This window comes from Hipposideros armiger, unplaced genomic scaffold (assembly GCF_001890085.2).
Source record: "Hipposideros armiger isolate ML-2016 unplaced genomic scaffold, ASM189008v1 scaffold_52, whole genome shotgun sequence".
Classification (NCBI taxonomy): Eukaryota; Metazoa; Chordata; class Mammalia; order Chiroptera; family Hipposideridae; genus Hipposideros; species Hipposideros armiger.
In genome coordinates this window covers 4,284,113-4,306,702 of record NW_017731402.1, presented here as the reverse complement: position 1 = coordinate 4,306,702, position 22,590 = coordinate 4,284,113, and the positions used below count along the sequence as shown (strand labels likewise).

Here is a 22,590-nt window from a genome sequence, read left to right as displayed (position 1 = left end):
GCGCAGAGCCTGCCCGCCAGCTACACGCCGCCGCCGCCCTTCCTGAGCTCGCCTCCGCTTGGCGGGGTCCTGCAGCCCCTCGCGCCGCCGCCGCCCGCCTACCCGTGCGGGCCGGGCTTCGGGGACAAGTTCCCGCTGGACGAGGCGGACCCGCGTAACAGCAGCATCGCGGCGCTGCGCCTGAAGGCCAAGGAGCACATCCAGGCCATCGGGAAGCCGTGGCAGGCCCTCTAGGGGCACCGGCGACCAAATCAATCCAGACAGCCGTCCTGGGAACCGACCTCGAGCCGCACACGAGCATCCCTTCTCTGTAGGTCCCCCCTAGTCAGCCACTCCTTCCGGTGCCGCCTGAAGCCAGGCTTGGGTCCTGGACGCGCGTCTGCTCCTGACTCACCCGGGAGGACGGATCCTCAGGCCTGCTGAGACCCCCTGGCCACCCCCACACCCTCACGGACTCTCAGCCCTGCTGCTGGATGGGGAGTGGCGGCCCGGCCTCACCGGCGACGCAGCTACCACCCCGGCGGGTGCCGGAGGGTCCACGTTCAAGGGACCCAAAGCCCCTGGCCTTGGCCGCTCCTAGGCGGGGTGGCAACCCCAGATAAAGAAAACGGGGAGTGAGGGGAGGCAGAGAAATAGTTTAAAGAACTTTGTATAAGTAGTTTCAAAGTATTGGGAAGGAGAATTAAAGACTTACTTGTTTTGGTTTGACTCTGTTAAGCGCGCTCGGGACTGCGGTGGCGGGGAGGAAGATGTGTGTGTGTGTGAATGGGGGTGCGGGAGGGGCTGCGGTGTTGGACCAGGTGGATCTGGGAAAGCACAGAACTGCACAGACTTGGGGCTCCCTCCTGAGAATCCTCCTGGGGGCGCGCTGCTGCAGCTGACGCTGTGTCCCCGTCCTGGGCGCTGTGTTCCCATTCCCGACGCTGCGGAGCCTTCGATCAGAAGAAGGGCCCCTTCCCTGGCGCGTGCGGACCGTGCAAGTGTGTGGGGTTCGGGGTGTTTGCAGCCTAAGGCTCAGATGCCCGTGCGTTCCCAGTCCCTCAATACCCCAAAGAGCCGAGCTGCGGCTGCTACTTGGAAGGACTGAGCCCAGTAGGAAGCGTACACACCACCTTCCCCAGAGGAAAAGCTGAACGTACCGAAGCCCCTGGCCACCTCGCCTTCCTCTTCCCAGTCTGCCACAGCCCAAAAATGCCCTTCTCAGATCACTGTCCAGGGTACCAACTCAGTGCTCCACCCTGCTACCCAAAGTCGATGACATTATTCTTCCGAAAACTGGGGCAGAGCGACTTCTTCTGTTCTGAGCCCTGCGCCTCTCTCGCCTCCCCAACTCGCTGCTCAACCCCCAACCCAGCGATTCTGAGGAACCCACGATGGGTGAGCTGCGGTTCTTAACGAAAGTGCCGCGCAGCGCTCTGCGCCACGACCCGGAGTGCACATCCCAGCGGGGCGCCTCGTGAACAGTATTTGCAGTTCTCTGACGCAGGCTGAGGGGCCGGGAAGGAATCCAGAGGTCTCCTCGGGCGTCAGAACCTCCCGAGGTTCTCGTGGAGTCCCCAGTGAAGGAGATCCTGGAGCTCCCTGGAAGCTGGGCGGCCGTGGGAATAACCCGGATTCCCGCCGCGCTGGTCCTCTGGCCCCTCACTATGCGTGTTCCCGGGAAGACGTCGCCAGAGCCTTGGCATCGACTGGCTATGTCGTGGGTGGCTATCACCTTAGTGAACCACCCAGCCCCCTTTCCTCGTCTAAATACACCCCACTTCCCTAGGAGATGGGAAAGATGGAATCAGATCGCCTGTAACGTCTTTGTGTACACTGCCAATGACAGGCAGGCGTGAGGCCATACACATAGGATCCCCTTCTCTGATGCCGCAGTACCCCCAGCGCTGCGCCTGCGCTCCCGAAGCCTCCTTGGGAGAAGGATGACTGTCGCGGGGCTGGGGGTAGAGGGAGTGTGGTGATAAGATTCAGGCCTCGCCACGCGGACCCTGAGGGGCTATAACAATGAACCACTGCTGTGTACCCCACACCCACACCTGGAGCCTTGGACATAGTAGGCTGTTCAGGAAGCATTTATTTAATCCGTTATTTTCCCTGAAAGGTAGGGAGTAATACCTGAGCTTTCCCTCACAAGGGTGTTCCGTGGGAAAATGGATGGAGTGGCCCAAGTGATATCAGCTTAGGCAAACTCAGGCTGAATAAGTAAATTTCTTTCAGTTTGGCCTGTCTTCTCTTTCGTCCTTTAACACCCTCGTTTGACCAGGAATGATTTATTCAGAGAACTCCCAACTCACTGGCAGTGAGCGAGTACCACATTTGCTCAGCGCCGGTCCTTACCACAGTCCTGGGCGCGTCTCACCTGGCCCATCCCCCCATCAGCACCTTCGCTTCCCTTAGATCATTTCCACGATTACTCATTTTGTCTCCTCTCTCTGCCATTTTTTTTCTTCTATTTGTTTTTTCCCATCAGCAGCTTTCCGGCACGTCCCTCTCCTCTTATTATTTAGTTTAGTCTGAGAATGAGTATTCTAAACCAACTCCATAGGCACCAAAAGGGCGAGCCATACCTGGATTTCAGGGACAAGTCCCTGGGAAACAATGATCAAAATACTAATAGCTAATGACCATTGCAATCTTACTATATGTGCCAGCACGCTTCTCAGCGGTTTACATCTATTCATTCATGTAAGCCTCAGGACGACCACACCAGGAAGATACAATTGGCCCCATTTTGCAAATGAGGAAACTGAGGCACAGAGAGGTTGCCCCACTTGACACCCTTGTAAGCGGTGGAGCTGGAGTAAGCAGAAATTCCGGTCAGTTCACCATCATAGAACACGCTCAGGAAACAGTTGCTGAGTAAGAGCTTCTTATTCTTATTTTACTTCCCAAGAATAGCTCGTTAGGCCCACATGGGAAGTGAGACCCTGAGGGGTGGGTACTAGCGGTGAGTGCTTTCCTGAGCTGCCTGAAGAAGGCTGGACACGCATCAACCCCAGCGTCCCTTCCCATCCCCAGGGCTGTCTGGAAGGACCCCCAGCTCTAAGGGCTGGCGATTCCTGCTGCCTAAAGGGGTGAGGCGGCAGCTAGTTCTTAACTTAGAATGGAAGTGGGGATGGTTTGTGCTAAAGAGCGTTAGAACCCCAGAAGAACCTGAAACACCTGGGGCCGCTACTCCAGCTCACGGCTACAGAAAGCACTCGGCAGAGGCGCTGGCCAGGGTGGGGCACCGGCTTCCAAAACTAGGCTATGCTGGCTCTAATTTGGGGCGGGCACACGCCTTTCTGGGACTCCGGGAAAAGGCCTCCCCCAGTAAGCCCGCATCACTTGGGAAGTGGTTCTTTAGTCTTCCATAAAGTCTGTCAATGAAAAAAACATCCAGCCTAAGAGAAACCCGAGAAGAGTTTATTTGCGCCAAACTGACAATTGCGGGGAGGCAAAGTCTTAACGGATAGAGAAAATGCTCCGGAAAATGGCCGTTTTGCAACTTATTTTATACATTAGAATCAAAGAAAGAGGGTTACATGAAATCCATTGGTTGTGGATTAAGGGGGTGGGAGAAAGCAAAGCGGGGAAATCTCTGGGATTGGATAAAAAGTACAACGGAGGGACACACTTCTTTTACATTGGTGGGTACAGCATAGTTAATAGCATTTTGCAGCACACAGAGATAGTATTTGGGGAACAAGATAGCAATGAGGGATTCTGTCGTTTCCTGCTCTCCTGTGGTAGGTTGTGCCCCCTGAGGGGTTTGGAAAGGGAATACGCTCACATTCCAAGGGCGTGTTATCTTAGATGCAAAAAGACAACAGACAGGCTCACTTAAGGTGAAGATTGACCTTTGTCAAGGAAGCTATAGGCCAAGGATGTGACTTCCTGCCATGGCCTTTAGCTAGGAATTTTTATGGTCACCCCATCCTCCGTGGTTATTTTCAGTCTGCTGAACTTGTCAGGTTTAACACGTGTCCCCTTTTCCATCCTCAAGTCTGAGGGTCCACTGAAGCGGAACAAGAGCCAGCTGGAAGTGATCTTACTGGGTTCCGGAAGGAAAAATACTGCTGTTTCGAGCACAGCGACCTAGATGGAGGCAAGCCTTGATTCAAGCCAACTTGGATCCAGTACATCTAAGAGAGAGGCCTTGGAACCTCTTCCCCAGAAGACAACGTCTGCTCTGACCAGCCGAGGGAGGGAGGGAGGTAAGCCTGCACAGCCGCCGCTTTTCGGCTGCAGGGAACCGGTCTGGGAGCTGCCTAGGGCCGGGCGCTGTGACACGTCGGACTGGACAGCTCTGAGAAGGGGCGGAGTCGGGCGCGACCCGGAGCCTGGCACGCGGACTGTCCCCTGCGTTACCTAGGCCCTCCGCCGACCCAGTGATCCCCAGCCTGCGCCCCATTCCCATTCCCCCCGGCCTCCAACAGTTACCCCCCCCCGCCGTGGGGGCGCTTCAGGGTTCGCGTTTTCCCCTTCCCGGAGGAGTCTCTTTCTGCCCACGAGGGTGTCGTGTCCGCGATGTGCGCCACAGCTCCCGGCCTCCGGTAGCGATTTTTCTGTCCCGCAGGGACGCGGGGGACTGAGGGCTCCGCCTCTCCCGGTCGCCCGTCCCTGGAGCCCTGCGACCCGCGGGGCCCTCCTCACTCGGTGGCCTCGGGGCCCGCGCGGCGGCCCCAGGTCGGTCCAGGCTGTTTATCCCTCGTGGGTGTCCTGCTCTTGGAACCCGGTTCTGTCCCCCTGCGGGTCGGAGCTCCCACCTCCGGGGCTCCGGAGAGTGACCCGGGCTGGTGTGGGGGAGACGCAGGGGGAGCGGCAGGCTCCCGCCAGAGGCCAGCGGCTGAACGGGGCGGCCCCGCTGCATTTACTGATTCTAAACTTATAGTTAGTATTTGGGGAGATGGGACAGGTCAAACCAGGGAAAACAATCCCCCGTTCTCCACCCCGCCCCAGTTAACCTAGAATCCCGCGAGGGGAGGAAGGGGATCACAGTCCTTCCTTCTCCCGGTCAAATTCATCGGTTAACCGAGAGTCTTTGCAGAGCCCCCCCCACACACACACACACCCCCGAGAGCCCGCGTCCCTGCAGTGGGCGGTGTAGGTGGGGACATCGGGGTGCTGGCCCAGGCGCCCCTGAGACGTGAGCATTTGCTGTGCTGTCTTTGCCACGCTCCCCTCCCCCCCACACCCCAACACTCCTCCAGCCTCAGCCCCAGCCCTGGCCCCGGCCCCAGGAGGCCGCGGGGAAAAGACGTTTAGGGACGCTAATATGAAGGAGAAGTTGGCACTTGCTCTCCTCTCAGGACGCGCGAGCACCGCGCTGGCCCGGGGCCTCCGCCTGGGAAACGGGAGGCCGACGGCGCGCTTTGTGCCAATGTCGTGCCCTTAATTGGGAACTGGCTCTAATAATCTGGTCTCGGCTTGTTCACTGTACAATAGAGGCAGAGTTAATGACTCATTAGTGCTTAATTCCTTAACTGTGCCTTAATTGCTCACTGTAAAAGCCCTTTCGTAAGACTGGATTAAATCATTTAGATCCTTGGCCACGTCTCACAGTCCTGGAAGAGGGCCGGGTTACCCCCCAACCCCTAATCTTCAGCAGGTCAGCTTCTTATGCGCAGGGGCAGCGGCGCCCCTCAGCCTGGAAATCGGACAATCTGTAGTCCAGTGGTGGCCGTGACATTGCCTGGTCCTGTGACCTTAATCAGGGCCCCCTGTAAAGCCAGATTCCCAAGACCCCTCCTCCCTCATCACCCCATCATAGGTGCCTGAAATCTAACAGTTCATTTTAGAAGCCGCTTTCTTCTGCTCCGTACTTGGCATAAGCGTGTGTTTATATTAGTAGGTTCTGACTGAGCTGTATATGAGTACAAGGCAGCCTTCCTGTAGAAAGTTGTCTGATAAAGGCTCTTTCCAGTCTGAACAGTGGTTGGGTTCTACAGTCTCCCCACTTGTACTTAAAAAAAAAATTAGCCCTTAGTTTTTTTCACCTTCTTAATTTTCTTGGGATCTTTATCCTTGCAAGGCATGGTAGATGTGTAGTGATGGGTAAACATGAGTCTCCTCGGTGAAGGAGCATGGCTTAAATAGAGGAAATAAGGACAATGACTGTACCTATGTTTTCAAACGCCTACTGCTTTTCTCCACCTGGTCCCATAGGCCACCCAAAATATATGTGTTCAAAACAAACACACTCGTCTTTACTGTGTGTCTTCCTGAACCCTCCTGAAACCTCTCCTCCCTCTCTGCATTCATATCCACCCAATGGACATGATGAGAATCATTCTTGACCCCTTGAGGCAAGTTATTTTCTACTTTTCTTTCTACGTAGTTCTTCAGCCATATATCTTCCAAATTTTAGGCTGCCCAGGACAGAGATATCTCCCAGCCTCCCTTTCATTAGATAGGCTTAAATAATGACCAATGTCATGGAAGGGGAAACACTTTCAGGAAGTAAGTTCCTAAAAGACACCAGCATGCCCTGCTCTTGTCCTTTTCCTGCTGTCTGTTGGCTGTAATGCAAGTAGGATGCTGGTGCTGCATCGCCCACCTTGGACCATGTCATGAAACCGTGTGTTGAGTATGTTGAGTACCAGGATGGACGGGGCCATCTGTGGCAAGTCCCTGACACGGGAGCCCCATACTAGCTCTGGGCTGCTGCCTGGGCTCTCCATTTTCAGTCTAATTTTTTGGTCACTGTCCGCCAAACCTAAACCTAATTCACTGATTCCTTTCCCTCAGCCTCTATATGTAGCTAATTACTTAGCCCCCTTGAGTCTAATTTAGAATGTCTCTTAAAGTCACCTATCCCTGTTCTGCTCGTTCTCTAGTTCAAGGTTTAATCATCTCTCACCCATGCTGCACGGGACTGCCATGGTATACGGTGCTTCTCATATGTGCTTACCACATTAGGCTCCATTTTATGGTTATTTCTTCATTGATTTATTCATGTGGAATCAATTAATTCTCTCTATCATTCTCTCTCTCTCTCTCTCTCTCTCTCTCTCTCTCTCTCTCTCTCTCTCTCTCTCCTGGGCTTTGAAGCTATAAAGATACAGCATCCATATTGGTCTCCTTATCCCTCAATCCTTTCCATCTATCCTTTGCACTACAGCCAGAATTAGGTGCCTCAAACAATTCCTCTGCTTAAAACAATTCCTTATGGCCTATGGGACAAAAGCCAAACTCCTGATGCGCATGGCACCTGAAGCGCTTCTGACTCTGACCCCAACCCATCTTTACAGGCTTGTCTCTGGCACTCCCCCTCACCCTCTTTCCCATCTCACCCTCTGTTCAAGAGACACCAGAGCTCCATGCATTTCACTGGTCCATCTACCATATGCCTTTTCACTCTGTGGCTTTGAGTAGAATGTTCCTTCTGCCTGGAAAGACTATCCACCCTCCCCCTTCAGGACCTAGCCCAGGTACCACTGCCCTCTGGCCTGCATTCCTGCAGTAATAAGTTCCTTGTTCTCTCCATTCCCTGCCCACCAAAAAAACCACAAAACTTTATTGATGTCAATTTACAGCTACTCCAGCACTTAACCTATAGTGTTGTCTGTGGCCCCCTATGAGACTGTAAAATCCTTAAAAGCAGTTGTCTGATTCTTCTCTGCATATTCAGCACCTGAGCTAATGAAAGCATCCAGTAAGTGATACGCAATAATTAAGACAAGGGGTGATTCCCAGAGAAAGTCCTACATTCCATCAAAGCTCAAAGAAACCTGCCCTAGGCTGCAAGTCACAGAAGACTTCCCTGAGGAAGTGGCACTCCAAATGAGCCTGGAAGGGAACAGAAGTTAGCCAGGCCAGAACTGGGGGATGGGAGAAGTCACTAAATATGCAAAGAAGTGGGGACCAGGGCCTGTCTGGTGCTCTGAAACAAGGCTGGTCTGGCAGAGGCCAAAGGACAACTTGGAGAAGTGAGAGTCTGCACATGGCTAAAAAACAAGTTTAGGAGGCAGGTTCTGCATCCAACCAAGGCTCATCGGAAGGGAATTCCCCAATATAGAAAGGGTGTCCAGGTGCTGGACAGTCAAAAACTAATTAGTGTCCACTACAGGTGGTGGCACGATCATCTCAAATAAATAAAAATAAATAATCTCAAATGCGGTATGGAGAAGAGTTTGGAAGGAAGTAAGAGAGGGTTCTAGAAGACCAGTTAGAAGGCTATTGCAGTAATTGAGGCAAAAGATCATGTGGTGGCTTCATGTGGTGGCAAGGAGGCCAGGTTTCAGGCTGAACAAGGAGAGTTTGAGTTCAGGCTCAAACAAATGAGTTTGATTGGAGAGAGTGGGTCGACAAATCCAAGCACTGGTTTGGAGCTCAGAGAAAAGGTCTGGCTGATACATGAGCTCTGGGATCAGTGTACAGATGATGATCAAAGCCGTGAGCATAGATGAGATTGCCTAGAAAGAGGGAGTGTAGAGTGAGAAGGCCTATGTCACAGCCTTAAAAAACTCTAGCATTTAGTTGAGATGTTGGAGAAGGCAGAGGAGTGTGATAGCAGGAAAACCAAGGAAGTGTGGGGGCGTGGGAGCTGAGCAAAGAGAGTTTCAAAAGGGAAGAATGGGCAACAAAGATGTTATTTGGAAAATTAAAAAATTAGCCAGTGTTGACACAATAAGGTATAACCCTTGCTTCTTACAGAGGGATGCGCTGCAACCATTTCAGGGACACTGCCAGCGTTTCCTGATGCCTGGAAGTCACAGTGGTGGCCAACCCCCACCAGCCACTTCTCCAAGACTGGGAGGTCAGAGCATGTGTTGCCCAGACTTTGCTGATGGTTGTGTTTGTAATGACGTTATTCTGGTCCCTCCCTCTAAATTTCCCCCACCTGTCTTCTGCGCTTGCAGAAAGTCACTCATTCCACATCTAGGAACAAAGTGAAATAGCACGATAGTCCTAGAAGTGGTAGCTTATGATCTGAAATCCATTCAGCATAAGCATTTTAGTTCTTTACACCTGTGACTCCAACTTACCTTTCTCTATCACTCAAACTCTCTGCATACTCCCTCTACTGTTGCCAAACTCAACTCTCCACCCAACTTGTCCTAAGCCTCCCTACCTCTATGCCTTTACCCACACTCTTCCTTCTACCTGGACTGTCTTCCCTCACAGAAGGTGCTTTAAGATGAATGAAAACAAAAACGCAGCTTATGGGGTGCAGCTGAAGCAGTGCTTTGAGGGAATTCTGTAACTGTAAATGCCGATGTTATACAAAAGAAAACTTTCAAGTCAATAACCCAACCTTCCACCTTAAGACACTAGAGAAAGAAGATCCCACTAAACCTGAAGTGAGCAGAAGGAAGGAAGTAGTAAAGATTAGAGTGGAAACTAATGAAAACGAGAATAGAAGAATGGAGAAAATCACATGAAAAAATACTTGCTATAATCAATCATCAGAAAAATGAAAAACAAAGCCACAATAAGCTACCGCTTCACACGCATTAGAATGGCTAGAATCAAAAAGTCAGTAGCAAGAAGTGTTGGTGAGAGTGCGGAGAACCGTCACACACTGCTGGTGAGAATGTAAAATGGTGCATCTGCTTCGGAAAACAAACCTGGCAGTTCAAATGGCTAAATATATACTGACTATGTGACCTATCAATTCTAGCCAAGAGAAATGAAAACATGTCTATCCAGAAACTTCAACGTGAATGTTTATAACAGCTTTTTTTTTTTTTAAGATTTTTATTGGGTAATTGGGGGGATGGGAACAGTACTGGGGAATTAGGGGAAGGGGAACAGACAAGTTGCTGTCATTTTTTGTTCTTCAATCTAGTTGTGGAGGACGTTGCTTCACTGGCCCAAGTTGGCACCATCATTGCGCTCTTCCCAGGCGAGGCAGATCAGTCGCCGGCTTCTGGACGGCCGCTCACTGCGGCTGCTGGCCGCTCACGCTGGCTGCTGGCTACATACGGTAACCCATGGCAACCCACTGCCACAGGGACTGCAGCCTACGCCGTCGCCAGCGACTCATGGCAGCCCAGCTCCAGGTTGAGCTGTTGTTCAGCATCTTAGCTGTGGAGGGCAGTGTCACTGGCCCTCATATGTGGGATCCGAACCGGGGCCCTCTGGCATCCCAAGCGAGTTCTTAACCATCGCGCCACTCGGCCGGCCCATATAACAGCTTTCATCATAATAGCCCAAAGGTGGACATAACTCAAATGTCCATCAACAGATGAATTAATAAACAAAATGTGATCTAGATACACGATGGAATATTAGCCATAAAAAGGGTGAAGTACTAATACACGCAACAACTATGGGTGGACCTTGAAAACATTATGTTAAGTGAAAGAAGGCCACATACCACATAAATAGAAATTCATATGCAAGTCCAGACTAGGGAAATCCATAAAGACAGAAAATAGAGTCATGGTTGCTTAGTGCTGAGGGACAGGGGCATGGAGACATAGAGGGTGATAGAGAAAAGACATGGGATTCCTTTTTGAGGTGATGGAAATGTCCCAAAATTGGCTGTGATGATGGATGGATGGCCACACATAGCTTTGACTATATACTAAAAATTATTGAATAGTATACTTTAAGTGGGTGAAGTGTATAGTATGTGAATCATGTCTCAATAAAGCTGTTAAAAAATCAGTCTTCCCACAAGCTCTTTGCTGCTTCCATCCATTTCAGGTACTCATGTTGCAATAATTTTCCTAAGTACCATATTCATTGTGCCAGGTGAGCCTTTCCAAAGTCAGTAAAAACGTATTGATTCAGCTAACATATAATGTGTGCCTACTGTCCTGGACACAGTGATAAATCTATCTACACACTTTTTCTGCAGTTTCAAATCTCAGCTCCCTTTTCGGCCTTCAAGGCTCACCTGCATGACTATCTCACCTATTTTCTTCCCCATTGATCTTCTCAGTAATAGAGACCCTGTGCTCTAAACAACGGACCTTGTCAGCATCTTGCTCTCCCCAATTCCCCCTACATACTGTTGCTCAAGGTGGACAACACCTTTTTATCCAAAACGAAAGATCAGTCTAAAATGCCAGCTCTCCTGGAAAAGAGAACCAATCAACTGTGATGTCAAAACCTGGCTGGAGAACATTTTCTGCCAGTGATAGTTCAGTGAAGTGGGGATGGGGGTGGGGTGGGGGTGGGGGGAACCTGTGAGGAGCATGTATGCAAAGAGGCCTCAGGCCGAGGGACGCTGGGCTGACCTGCTATTTGCCGAGGACCAGGCCTGCTGCGATGGTGGGCTTGCTCTTGCTGTTTCACTTGGGTGCATCTTAACGTCATCTGTCTAGGTTGCCCTTTCTCGTCTCCTTGAAGCTGTCTATCCCTAGTTCAAAGCTCATCTCCTCCCAGAATTTCTCATGGTTTTACCTGCCCGCTGTCTTCTTATTTTCCCCAGGTTAGTTTGTGAATCCTTCCTTAGTCCCTCCTTCCGCCATCTCCCGTTCTTTTTTAGAGCAAACAAGCCCCTCAGTAAATGTGACTGCCTGATAGCTGACCCAGACTCTCTCAAGGCTCAAGGTTTAACCTGCAAGGCTCTGTATTCAAACTCAAACCGGCTGTTCCTTCTGTCTTCTCTATGTTTTATTTTGTTTCATGTTGGGTAAGGAACACTCCTTTCAGATTGTTATCATAGAGAGATAATTGGATTCCTTGTCAGGAGATCCCAGGAACCTCGGTTCTGCCACTGACTTGATATATGGCCTTAGGCAAGGCAGCCTCACTCTGGCTGCAGTTCTTCACCTGCAAAATCAAGGGGCTGCACCAGAGGACCTCTAATATCCTCCCAGCTGCAAAATTCTGATCCAGCCCGTGCACGTATTCAATAACTTGCACGAGGGTGCCACCTAATGGCTCACTTGAGAACTTCACCTGCCGATTGTGCAGTGGATGTTTCCTAAATAGAAGGCCTGCTTCCCAGAATGCCAGCCATGAATGACAAGCGCCTTTCCTCAGCCTAGGAACGCCCTCCTTTCTGAGTCCTACCAAGCCCAGGGGCTTTATCGTGCCCTTTAGGTTAAAAGCCCTTATTTTTCTACTCAGATTCACCCCCAGGCCGTGTCAACCCAACCGCAGGAATTCTTCTATCACTAAAGCCACCCTAAGAGAAACAGGAGACCAAGAAAGTGTCTGCGTTCATGTTCTCACACCCCTCCACAATTCCGGGTAGGAAAAAATTAGTTCTAGATTTTCTACATGAATCAAACCGTGATTGACTTAATCTCTTAAACCTTTCATGAAGAAACATTTATATTTTAATAAAACGAGCCCTAATGTAGGAAAACTGTTAATTCAAATTTTATTAATTAGAAATAATTATATTAAGGGTAGAATTTTAGATGTCTGGGCAGTAAAGATATTTGCTACATGGTATCCCCTTCCTGGTATTCTTCCAATCACAGAAAACAGGTGATACGTTTATGCCTACCATTTAGACATTATATATAGGACTGCCACTCAGGTTAGCCTCTAATACCTGATATTTATACTAAGGTATTAATGATTTAAATATCTTAATATACAACCCATCTAGAAACACATTTGAAAAGTAAATTTCCGAGGCTATATAATGACCAACCCAAAGAATAACTCTTGAATAGTAGAATTTAGGTGTGTGAGAAATCTGGTGGGGAGATACTTTGAGACTGGGTAACCTTTGCAGCCACCCTCCAATTCGCACATGACAGACTGAGATGCTGGTGATACTTAAGGCTCATAGGCAGGAAATGATACTAAGAACCAATCTATTCATTCACCTGCTCCATAGAACAGATGTTAACTGTCCCATAAAACAGATGTTATCGTTTTGCTCCTGGGGTATTTGGAGGAGACAGCTGTAGTATAGTAAACTAGGACTTGCCTTGGTTTTAAAAGAACGGGTTTTATTCCTGTTTTTCCCATTTATAAGCCAGTTCTTGTTCTTAAGTTATATAACTCAAGCTACTAACCTGTACAATTTGCATAATGTCTATCTTAAGGGTTGCTCTGAAATGCTAAGCAAGGTCATCTGTTTGGAATTTCCAGGTATGACTTCTGTTCACGCTGAAGTGGTATGTTCCCCGTGTTACAGGAAAAGTCAAAGGCACCTCTTTCTATTCTCTTTTTTGAAGCATCCCACGGGATAGTTCAAGTATTAACATCGTTTTATGAGATTGCACCTTCTCATTTCCTCTCTTCTCTTCCTGTATATTATGCAAAAGAAACAAAACCCTCAGATGCCAATGTCCGTGAAACTAGAAGAATGTTATGTCTTGAAATGAAAAAAAAAATATGTAAGTGCTGCCCAAAATAGCCGAGATTGTCATGGAAGCTGTGTGGAACAACCGAATATCTTTAGGAGCCTCAAGTAAAGATTCTGACTCCAGATGGACTTTACTTATGAATAGAGGCTGTAGAGAAGTAGTTTTCAACAAGCCGGAATTCAGGGATTATTGTTCCTTCTTAAGAGCCCTTCTTCTTTTTTTTTAATTGGGGAATTGGGGAAATGTTGGGGAATTGGGGAGGGGAACATTGTGTTTTTCTAGGACCCATCAGCTCCAAGTCAAGTCGTTATCCTTCAATCTTAGTTGTGGAGGGCACAAGCTCAGCTCCAAGTCCAGTCACTGCTTTCAATCTAGTTGCAGGGGGGCGCAGCCCACCATCCCAAGCAGGAGTCGAACCAGTAAACTTGTTGCACACTGAACCATCCAGCTTCCCTTCAATGTTAGCAGCTTCTCAACTCAAGGTGCCCTGTTCAATCTTAGTTGTGGGGGGGGGGGGGGGGGGAAGGCTCAGCCCATCATCCCATATGGGTGTCGAACTGGCAACCTTGCTGCTAAGAGCACGTGCTCTCACCACCTGAGCCATCCTGCCACCTGTTGGCAGCTCAGAGGCAGCTCAGCTCCAGCGCAGCTCACTGGCCCATGTGGGAATCGAACCGGTGACCCTGTTGCTCAGAGCTCATGCTCTTAACCAACTGAGCCACTGGGCTGGCCCAAGAGCCTTTCTTAAGATAACTATTAAGGATGGATTTCAGCTAACCAAGAGATAACTAAGGACACCACAGGAACAGAATTGTGGATGAGCATAAATATACACAATCTACAGACCAGAGATGAAGCAACTGTGAGACTTTGTGTCACGGAACAGAAAGCAAATGGGATCTGGACTGACAACATAGAAATAATGCAACTACCAACAACAATTAAAATGAGAGGGTGAAGGAACAAGATCAGAACTAGAGTAAATTTTCTGATCGATTGACATGATAGCTCAAATAATATCACTTAAAATATAAATAAAAGAAGTATAAGTATACTTAGTGGTGCAAAGCTAAATATAAAAAAGGTAACTTATTGACTGATCTTGACTAACAAGGTAAAGAGAAGAAAAACGAGGAAACAACATTATTCAGAGTAGGAAATGACTAGAGACTGTTCCTAGAAAGAAATACCTAAAAAATAGATGTCTAAAGATTCTATAATAGAGGAAAAAAATTTTTTTTAAGATTTTATTGGGGAATTGGGGGAGGGGAACAGTGCTGGGGAATCGGGGGAAGGGGAACAGACAAGTTGCTGTCCTTTTTGTTCTTCAGTCTAGTTGTGGAGGACGTCGCTTCACTGGCCCATGTTGGTATTATCATTGCACTCTTTCCGGATGAGGCAGATTGGTCGTCAGCCTCTGGACGGCCGCTCACAGTGGCTCTTGGCAGCTCATGCCGGCTGCCGGCCGCTCACACTGGCTGCCGGTAACACACGGTAGCTTATGGGCCCACTGCAGCAGGGGCTGCAGCCTACGTCGTCACCGGCAACTCATGGCAGCCCAGCTCTAGGTCGAGCTGTTGTTCACCATCTTAGCCGTAGAGGGCAGTGTCACTGGCCCTCATGTGGGATCCGAACCGGGGCCCTGCTGCTCAGAGCTGGCGTCCCAAGCCAGCTCTTAACCAACGAGCCACTTGGCCGACCCAGAGGTATAATTTTTAAAGGTAACCACTAAAACAAAAATACAAACTTTTCTGAATCTCTGAAAACTGTATACACTTAGGGAAAACAAACAAACAAAAGACCACACAGGGAGAGGCTTTAAAAAGTAAATCTTGGAAGTTTTAAAATACCTAGGGCTTGAGAGCAGATAACTTGTTTCAAACATGTTTCCCTAGCAGCTATTGCTAAAGAGTTAGGCATTAAATACCCTTGTTTGTCTTCATTTATAAATAAAATAAAAATAACTGGTTAGAGATAAAAAGAGGGAGAAAAAGGTCAAAATGAGTGAGAAGAACCCTACACAGGTTGAGATAATACCTGAGTTAGTGACCTCACCAAACTGTGCAGGTTTTCTTTGTGTTTTGAAATGTTCACTTCGGTAAATGCTTTTTCACTGTTAATAAATGTATATCTTGCCTATGAAAAAAAATGGGGGGGCTTTATAATGCTAAAAAGAGAAATTCACACACACACAAAAGATATTTTAAAAATCTTGGTTAACGTCTACTAGAAGCGAAATCCATTGGTCATCTCAGCAATCATGTCTGTGCCACGAATTTCCTTTCCTTGATGACACTCTGGAAACCCCGGGCTTACCCAGCAGTGCCAGAAATGAGGCAGGCTCTGAGTGACTCTGGTGGGGCACCAGGGCCACCGTGGGAATCTTAGTGTCACCTGACTTGCCAGTACACCTGTAACACGTTCCTTTAAGAGTAAAGTAATAAATTGCTTCTTGTTTAAGTGGCCGGTGGCTGGGATTGCCTATTTTGCTTTTGGCCAACCCCAAGTGAAGAAAGTCAGCCCACAGGGTCCAGAGGAGAGGGAACACATCAACCATGAAGCCCAGCCACTTAGCAAGCAGGCAAGAGTTAGGAGGGATGGAGGGGAGCCCGTGCCCTCCACCGCCCTACCAGGGTCGGGATTGGACACGGACATTTATGGGTGTCTTTAAAATATGACAAAGAGATTTTCACTTCACATGACTCTCTCTCTCTCTCTCTCTCTCTCTCTCTCTCTCCTTTCTTTCCCCCCTCCCTCTTCGACCCCCAACATTTCACCTATCAAAATTACATGGACTCTCTTGGAGCCTTCGTGCAAGTTCAATCCCTCAATGTCATTATCCAGAGACCAGTGGAAATGGTTATTCGTGACATTAAAATCTCTAAGTAACGATCGGTGGGTTCTATGAGAACTGTGCCTTCAGACGTCTCACAAACACATAAAGTGCCATAAAACCAGATGAAAGCAGAGCGGAGGGAGATCAACCTGGGGTCTGACCACACAGACCACAGGAGCTCAGCAAGATTCTACATAGAACAGGCTGTTTGGTTGGTTTCAAAAGACGGTGAGAGCTTCCGCCAAGGAGTCTCTGGGAACAGATGGTCTGATGTGTGCTAGATTCTATTCTGGCCCTGTTCACTTATTAAGAACGGCTCCCCAGGAGCTTTTCAGAGTGAATGGCACTGCCTAGCAATTTTGCCTCTTCTTTAACAGGCTTTCTTCCTTATTCCAGTGACCAGCTGGGGAAGGAGTGAATCTTTAAAATCAGCCAGGAGAGCACATATTATGTGGCAAAACCCTTCTAAAACACTGCACACACAGCTAGAGAAGCACAAGCGTGAGCAGGAGTTTAAAAATATGGTCGAACCAACTGTGCAGTAATCCCTTTACCCCAGACACATGTAACAGTTAAACTGGCATCATCAGCTCCACGCTTAGAGTAGGGAGGCAGGTAATGTAAACAAATAAAGCTGGCAGGGGCAGGCATTAGGGTGTGCCTGTGTTTGTCACAGGCATTGCTGTGACAAAGTGGACAACCTGAGCCCCATTCACAGGGGCAGCGCCAGGCCCTGGTTGTCTTCAGGGGAAAGCAGGCCCAGGGGCAGCTGGTTAGCTCAGGTGGTTACAGCGCAGGCTCATAACACCAAAGGTTGCCAGTTCGATTCCCACATGGGCTACACCCTCCACAACTAGATTGAGACAACTGCTTGACCTGGAACTGATGGGTCCTGGGAAAACACACTGTTCCCCAATAAAATAAAATAAAATAAAATAATAAAATAAAATAAAGCAGGCCCAGTAGCAGGTCTTCCAATGTTGCAAAAGCTTGCAACCTGGATTTGTATGTGAAATCCCTTGATTTTTAAAACCTTGTGACTAACTCTAATTTTTTAAGACACTGCTCCGGCAAACAGCACGTCTACAGGCGGCATCTGACCAGCAGGCTGCCAATTCTTGACTACTAAGATAAGTGGTTTTTCACATTATTCACTTTGTTAAGTGGGAAGAAAAAGCTACAATCTGGCCTGGGCTTTTTTTTCTTTTTTTTTTTTAATTCAAGTTCAACCCCCAGCCTGTCCATTTAGACTGTCTCTAGCTGAGGCATCTTGGGAAATGGTCAGGCGGAGGATAGCACAATTTGAAGCTCTCTATTTCTTTTTTCATTTCTGTTTATTTCAGCAGTGGAGTCAGAGGAGCAATTATGTGGTTACAGGAACGGCCACTAGTTTTGCAAGGCAAAGAGAGGAGTAAAGGATGAGAGAAGCCCAAACAGGACAGAGGAGCAGCCTCCAAACCAAATCACAGCATCAGTGCTTGAGCAAGAGAAACAGACAAGCTCTTAAGGATGAGTGGTCTTAAAGCTCGTGAAATTACTTTCACGCTTGTTGCTAATGCCATTGGAAGTCCGTTTCAAATGAATTCCATGCTCCTGCCTCACTGGGAGACCCTTGATGTTGTTTAGGTCTCTGCCCCTCTTCCCACATGACTCACTGGTAAATCCTAATTGGGTGAGGTCACCGTGATCTGACTCCCTTTCCTTAGTGACAGGTTGAGGGCAAGCCTGTGGCTCAGCTGGTCATTGAAGGCTGCGGGATTGAGAGGCCTCTGGGAAAAAACTTATCAGTAGTAATAAAGTGAAGCCTAACAAGAGATGACCTCTCTTCGTCCTTTGAATGTTACCTTGTCTGGATGTGACATCTGGGACTCCAACAGCCATCTTGAGACCATGAGAGAGATCAGCATAAGGACAAATCCAAACCAACGATGGCAGAGTGGGAAAACGGAAAGGCCATCATACTTGAAGATATATTGGCGTCACTGAATTAAATTGAACTAAACAACCCTGAACCCTACTACCCTCTGGGTTTCTTGTATATGAGACAGTACCTTCTTTTAAATCTTCTATACCAATTTGAGTGGAGGGTTTTCTGTTACGATCAGCTAAAGTTTGTTACAATGTTCATTCCTGAAGGTCTACAAAATAGTCCCTTTTCTATCCGAATAACGACATTTCAGTCAACTACGGACCACGTATACAATGGTGGTCACGTAAGATTATAATGGAGCTGAAAAATCCCTGTCACCTCATGACATTCTAGCTGCTGTAAGTCAAAGCACAATGCATTCCTGATGTGTTTGTGGTGATACCAGTGTTAACAAACCTACTGCACCATTAGTCGTATAAAAGTAAAGCACATGTAATCATGTAGAGTACATACTACTTGCTAGTGGTAAGAAACAACTACGTTACTGGTCTATGTATTTACTATATTATACTTTTTATCATTATTTTAGAGTGTACTTTTTCTACTTGTAAAAACAAAGTTTGCTGTACATAGTATGCTGGGTTACGCTTGCAGCTGCCTTGTACATCTCTCTTGCTTACCTCATCTCTTGATGGCATCATTTTCTCTTCTGCTTGACTTAATCTTGTCGTTTTTTTACAGTAACGTGCTGTATAGGTTTGTAGCCTGGGAGCAGTAGGCTCTACCATAGAGCCTAGGAGAGTGCAGTAGCTATCCCATCTAGGTTTGTGTGAATGTACTCTATGATGTTCCCACAATGACGAAATTGCTTAATGACGAGTTTCTCAGAACACATCCCCATCATCAGTTAAGCAGCACATGACTATTTAGAAAGTATCATATCTTGTGTTTACTTTTAGAAATTAAAGGTGACTTCCAATCAACAAAACATGATCTCTATTACAGTCCTTTGTTTTCAAATATGAAGAATAGGTGAGGTCATGAAGAAAGCATACTGTCTGTAAACCATGGTTTTCTGGGACTCAACAGTCAGAAGGGACGTGGGGCAGAATAACTCGTATTAAACATGGAGACCTGTTGTCTAGGCGTCTTCCAGTCATGTCAGGCTTAAGACCCACTAGTTCCAGCTTCATTCTTTCCCAGATTCAATCGTATAATAGCTGGCATAGCAAACATTGCCTACCCAATATTCATCCTCTCCTTTTTCTTATTAAGAAAAACATGTTTTGGGGGAGGGATGTTGAGGGAGGGGGATGTTGAGCAACGTGCCCAGCTAAAAAAAACTACATTTCCCAGCCTCCTTTGCTGCTAGAACTGGTCATGTGACACAGTTCTGCCCCAAAGGCAAAGGCTAAGGATTGCTGAGAAAGCTTTGCTTTCATGATATAGGCAGGCCCCCACCCTCTTCTGTTTGCTTTTCTTTTTCCTGGATGAAGTTGGCATGTGGTGGCTGGAGCTGCATCAGCCATCCTGTGACTGATTATGAAGGAAAATTTAAGAAAATCATAAAGATCTTGGCTCTGAATCCTTGGATCACCGCACTGGCTCTGGGCTGCTAGCTCCTAGACTTCTTATGATAGGAGGGAAAACCAAATCTCTATCTTTTTTAAGGCACAGACATTTTGTTTTGTTTTGCTTTATTACATGTATCTAAGCACAATCCCTAATCAATACAGATACAACTCATGAGTGCCCCATTTTCCCAAAGGAGAGGGTCTGGGTTATCCACTGTCAATGTAAGTCAATAGGGGAAATCCCATATTTGGAAGTAATAAACTAAATAATTAACATCAGAGTAGATTTTCATATTTAAAAATACACATTAAAAAACTCTTAGGACCAAGTAAGTTAGGAAGCAAACGAGGATTTTTAAAAAAATGAATGATATAATAATCATGCTCAAAGTGTAATTTTAATATTTAAATGTCTCTTACAAGATGAATTAAAATAAACTGGACAACACTCTTGGGAAGGACATAAAAGAGGTAGACAGATCACGGCTTTTAGCTGGATTGCACTGAAGAAGCAACAAACATAATATCATTGTTCTCATTTTAGAAATGAAGAAACTAAGAAACCAAGAAAGAGATGAATCAACACTTATGCAACATATGCTCTTAAAGAATGGAAATCCAGCTAATTGATAAAAGAGAACAAAGTCTTTAAGATGAGGAAAAGGCCCAAGAAAAAACCCACCTGTTGTTGTTCATCTGGCATATAAACATTTCTTCTCACGTGGAGGCAGGCTCTGTTTTAACAATTTGACAATAAAATAAAATCAGGACTTGAACCTTCTCCCTTCAGCTGATTCATAAATCCTGGCAGCAAATCAATCTTTGTGACTCTGTGGAGAATCCTGGTCTTTTCAAGGAAAGAGCAAAGATGGAGAAGGCTGGTATGGAAGAGATGGGCTCTTTTAAGCAACTCTGTATTTTTATGGCCTGAAATGAACCCATGTAGCCTCCGTTTCCTTTCCTGTGCTCACTCCACCCACCCGACCCCCATCCACAATAGCAATTTTTATTCCTTGTCTGATTTCACCAAGCACGCCAAAAGTGGAATGCTCACCAGAGTAATTTAATGATGGCAAGAACAAAACAGCAAGTTCAAACAGGGAACGTGTGTTTTGTGCTCTAACACCACAGCCACTGCAGGAGTGTAGAAGGGTGGCATTTTCTCCTCCAAGGAGCAAGAGTACAGCCTGACCCCGAGAAGAGAGGCCACCCCTGGGGGCCTCTGGAGACAGAGCTGGGGGAGAGCCACCTGGTGGAGAAACCAGGGCAGGGCGTGGTTACAGTGACCAAGTGGAGGACTGAGACACTCTGGTCGTCTTCCTGAAGACTCCCTCAATCCACCCATGGTGAGATCTACCTATTTGTCAATCAGCCCACGTATTATGCGAAGTATGTGGGTCAAGTATAGTGGAAGGAAAACGAGGGGGCAAATAGAGAGGTGTTTCTGTGGGTCTAATTAAGGAGGTGACTAAGTGAAATACACGAAGCCCCAAAAGGAGAAACTAGGAGCATTTTCAGTGCTCTCATTGACCGTGGTCCTTTGGCTCAGGGCATGGCAATAGCTCATCCTTGTGGGTCCCTTGAAATGCTACTTCACAGAGTCTGATTAAAGGAGCCTGTGGCTGAGAAAATGAATAATGTTAATCCCACATTTTACTTCAATTACTCCCTACGCATTTGAGCTGGGTAAAAAAAAAAAAAAATGCTCTGTGGTGATCAAATATCCCCAGTAGGACCTGAAAGGTGGGCATTGTGTGGCTGGGAATCGCACTGTGCTGCTTGAATTGCCTGCTTGTTGTGTTACAGAACCTCTCTGATCATAAGCAAAGACTGCCAAATTACCCAGAGCAATCCACCCTGTAGCACTTAAAAAAATAAATAATAAAAAAGACTGTGCTTTTAAAAGAACAAATTGAAGGCAGTTATTGCTTTCTTCCCTTTTGGGTTCTTCCTCCTGATTATCCTGGTCCATGTGCTGTAAGAACACACACACCAGGCTCCTGCTTTCCCAGAATCCCAAGCTGCATGTTATTACAACTGTTCTCTAGAATAAGAATGGGCAGAAATCCACAAGGCAATTCTTTTGAGGGCAAAAGAGCCAGGGACGTATGTTGTTTGTGGCTGACCGCATCTTTAGAACACCCTCTCTTCTTTTTGATAGGGTTCCACAATTTTAGTCCCATATCCCTAAAGTAGGATCTCAAAAACTCTGTTTCCAAGCTTTCCTTACAACTAGATACAGGCATGTGATTTAGGTTCCACCAATCAGACACAGACATTCAAAACTGATTTGAAAGTAAGCCCAGAGCAGAAGAGGCTTTTGGATGACATAAAGCTGTGGGCACAGGTAGTGAGTGGTGAAGCCTTGGAAGACGGTGCCAACTCAGGCAGTTGTGTGGAATGCTTTAGGGGTAGCAACGTGTGCACTTGCCGTCTTGTCAAGTCAGAGGCCTGGCTTTGAGCACTGAACATGCAAGTTCAGCCTTGAGGCCATTTTTCTGGTCTTTCCTGTCCACTATGCTCTCTTAAAGTCTTCCTTTCCTGCTCAACCCAAGGTGGATCCTGTTATCTACAGCTAAACATGACCTCACCCAACAGGCACACACAGACATGCAACGGGACTCCACTTGCAAACAAGGGTGCAAGAAAGCTCTTAAATCAAGGGATTCTAATCTTGACCTGGGCTTGGTACTGAGGAGCCCTTCAAGGGTTGGGAGGTTTGAGTGAGCTGTTCTGGTCTCTCAGGCAAAACTCATGGAGAAAAAAAATGATTGCAGCTAAAACACAGGATCACATCTACTCTCATGAGACAGCCCAACAAGTGACAGTCTAGACGGGGTTATTCTAGGAGCATTGCCTTTCTCTCCTTGATGGAAATGCCACCATCATGAGTGTCTTATTGGAGGGCAAATCCTTCAGATATTGCTTACTCCTTCGTTAGCTGAGTGGCAGACTGTAGCTGATAGAGTTCAGGATCAAGTTCTTGGGCAAGAGTGCCAGGGGGGTCCCAAGAAGTGGAAGGTGGTAAAACACTGAAACATTTCATATGTTTCTCTGGGTCTGGCTCTGTGTCAGTTGTGAATCCACATGGTTTTAAAAGAA

At 47.4% G+C, this 22,590-nt stretch overlaps 1 protein-coding gene and 1 long non-coding RNA gene across 2 annotated transcripts in view; both read left to right on the top strand.

The window, feature by feature from the left end:
- RAX (retina and anterior neural fold homeobox) overlaps nucleotides 1-426 on the top strand; it is a 4,431-nt gene extending 4,005 nt beyond the window's left edge. The window contains exon 4 of the mRNA XM_019640612.1: nucleotides 7-426. Coding sequence (XP_019496157.1) covers nucleotides 7-234 — 228 coding nt within the window. The 3' untranslated portion in view covers nucleotides 235-426. The remainder of the gene's footprint in view (nucleotides 1-6) is intronic.
- Nucleotides 427-3,650: 3,224 nt separating this feature from the next.
- LOC109381712 (uncharacterized) lies at nucleotides 3,651-22,532 on the top strand. The gene is made up of 3 exons (XR_002123799.1): nucleotides 3,651-3,728; nucleotides 3,986-4,196; nucleotides 20,033-22,532. It is a non-coding gene; the product is annotated as an uncharacterized LOC109381712 (long non-coding RNA).
- Nucleotides 22,533-22,590: the final 58 nt, after the last annotated feature.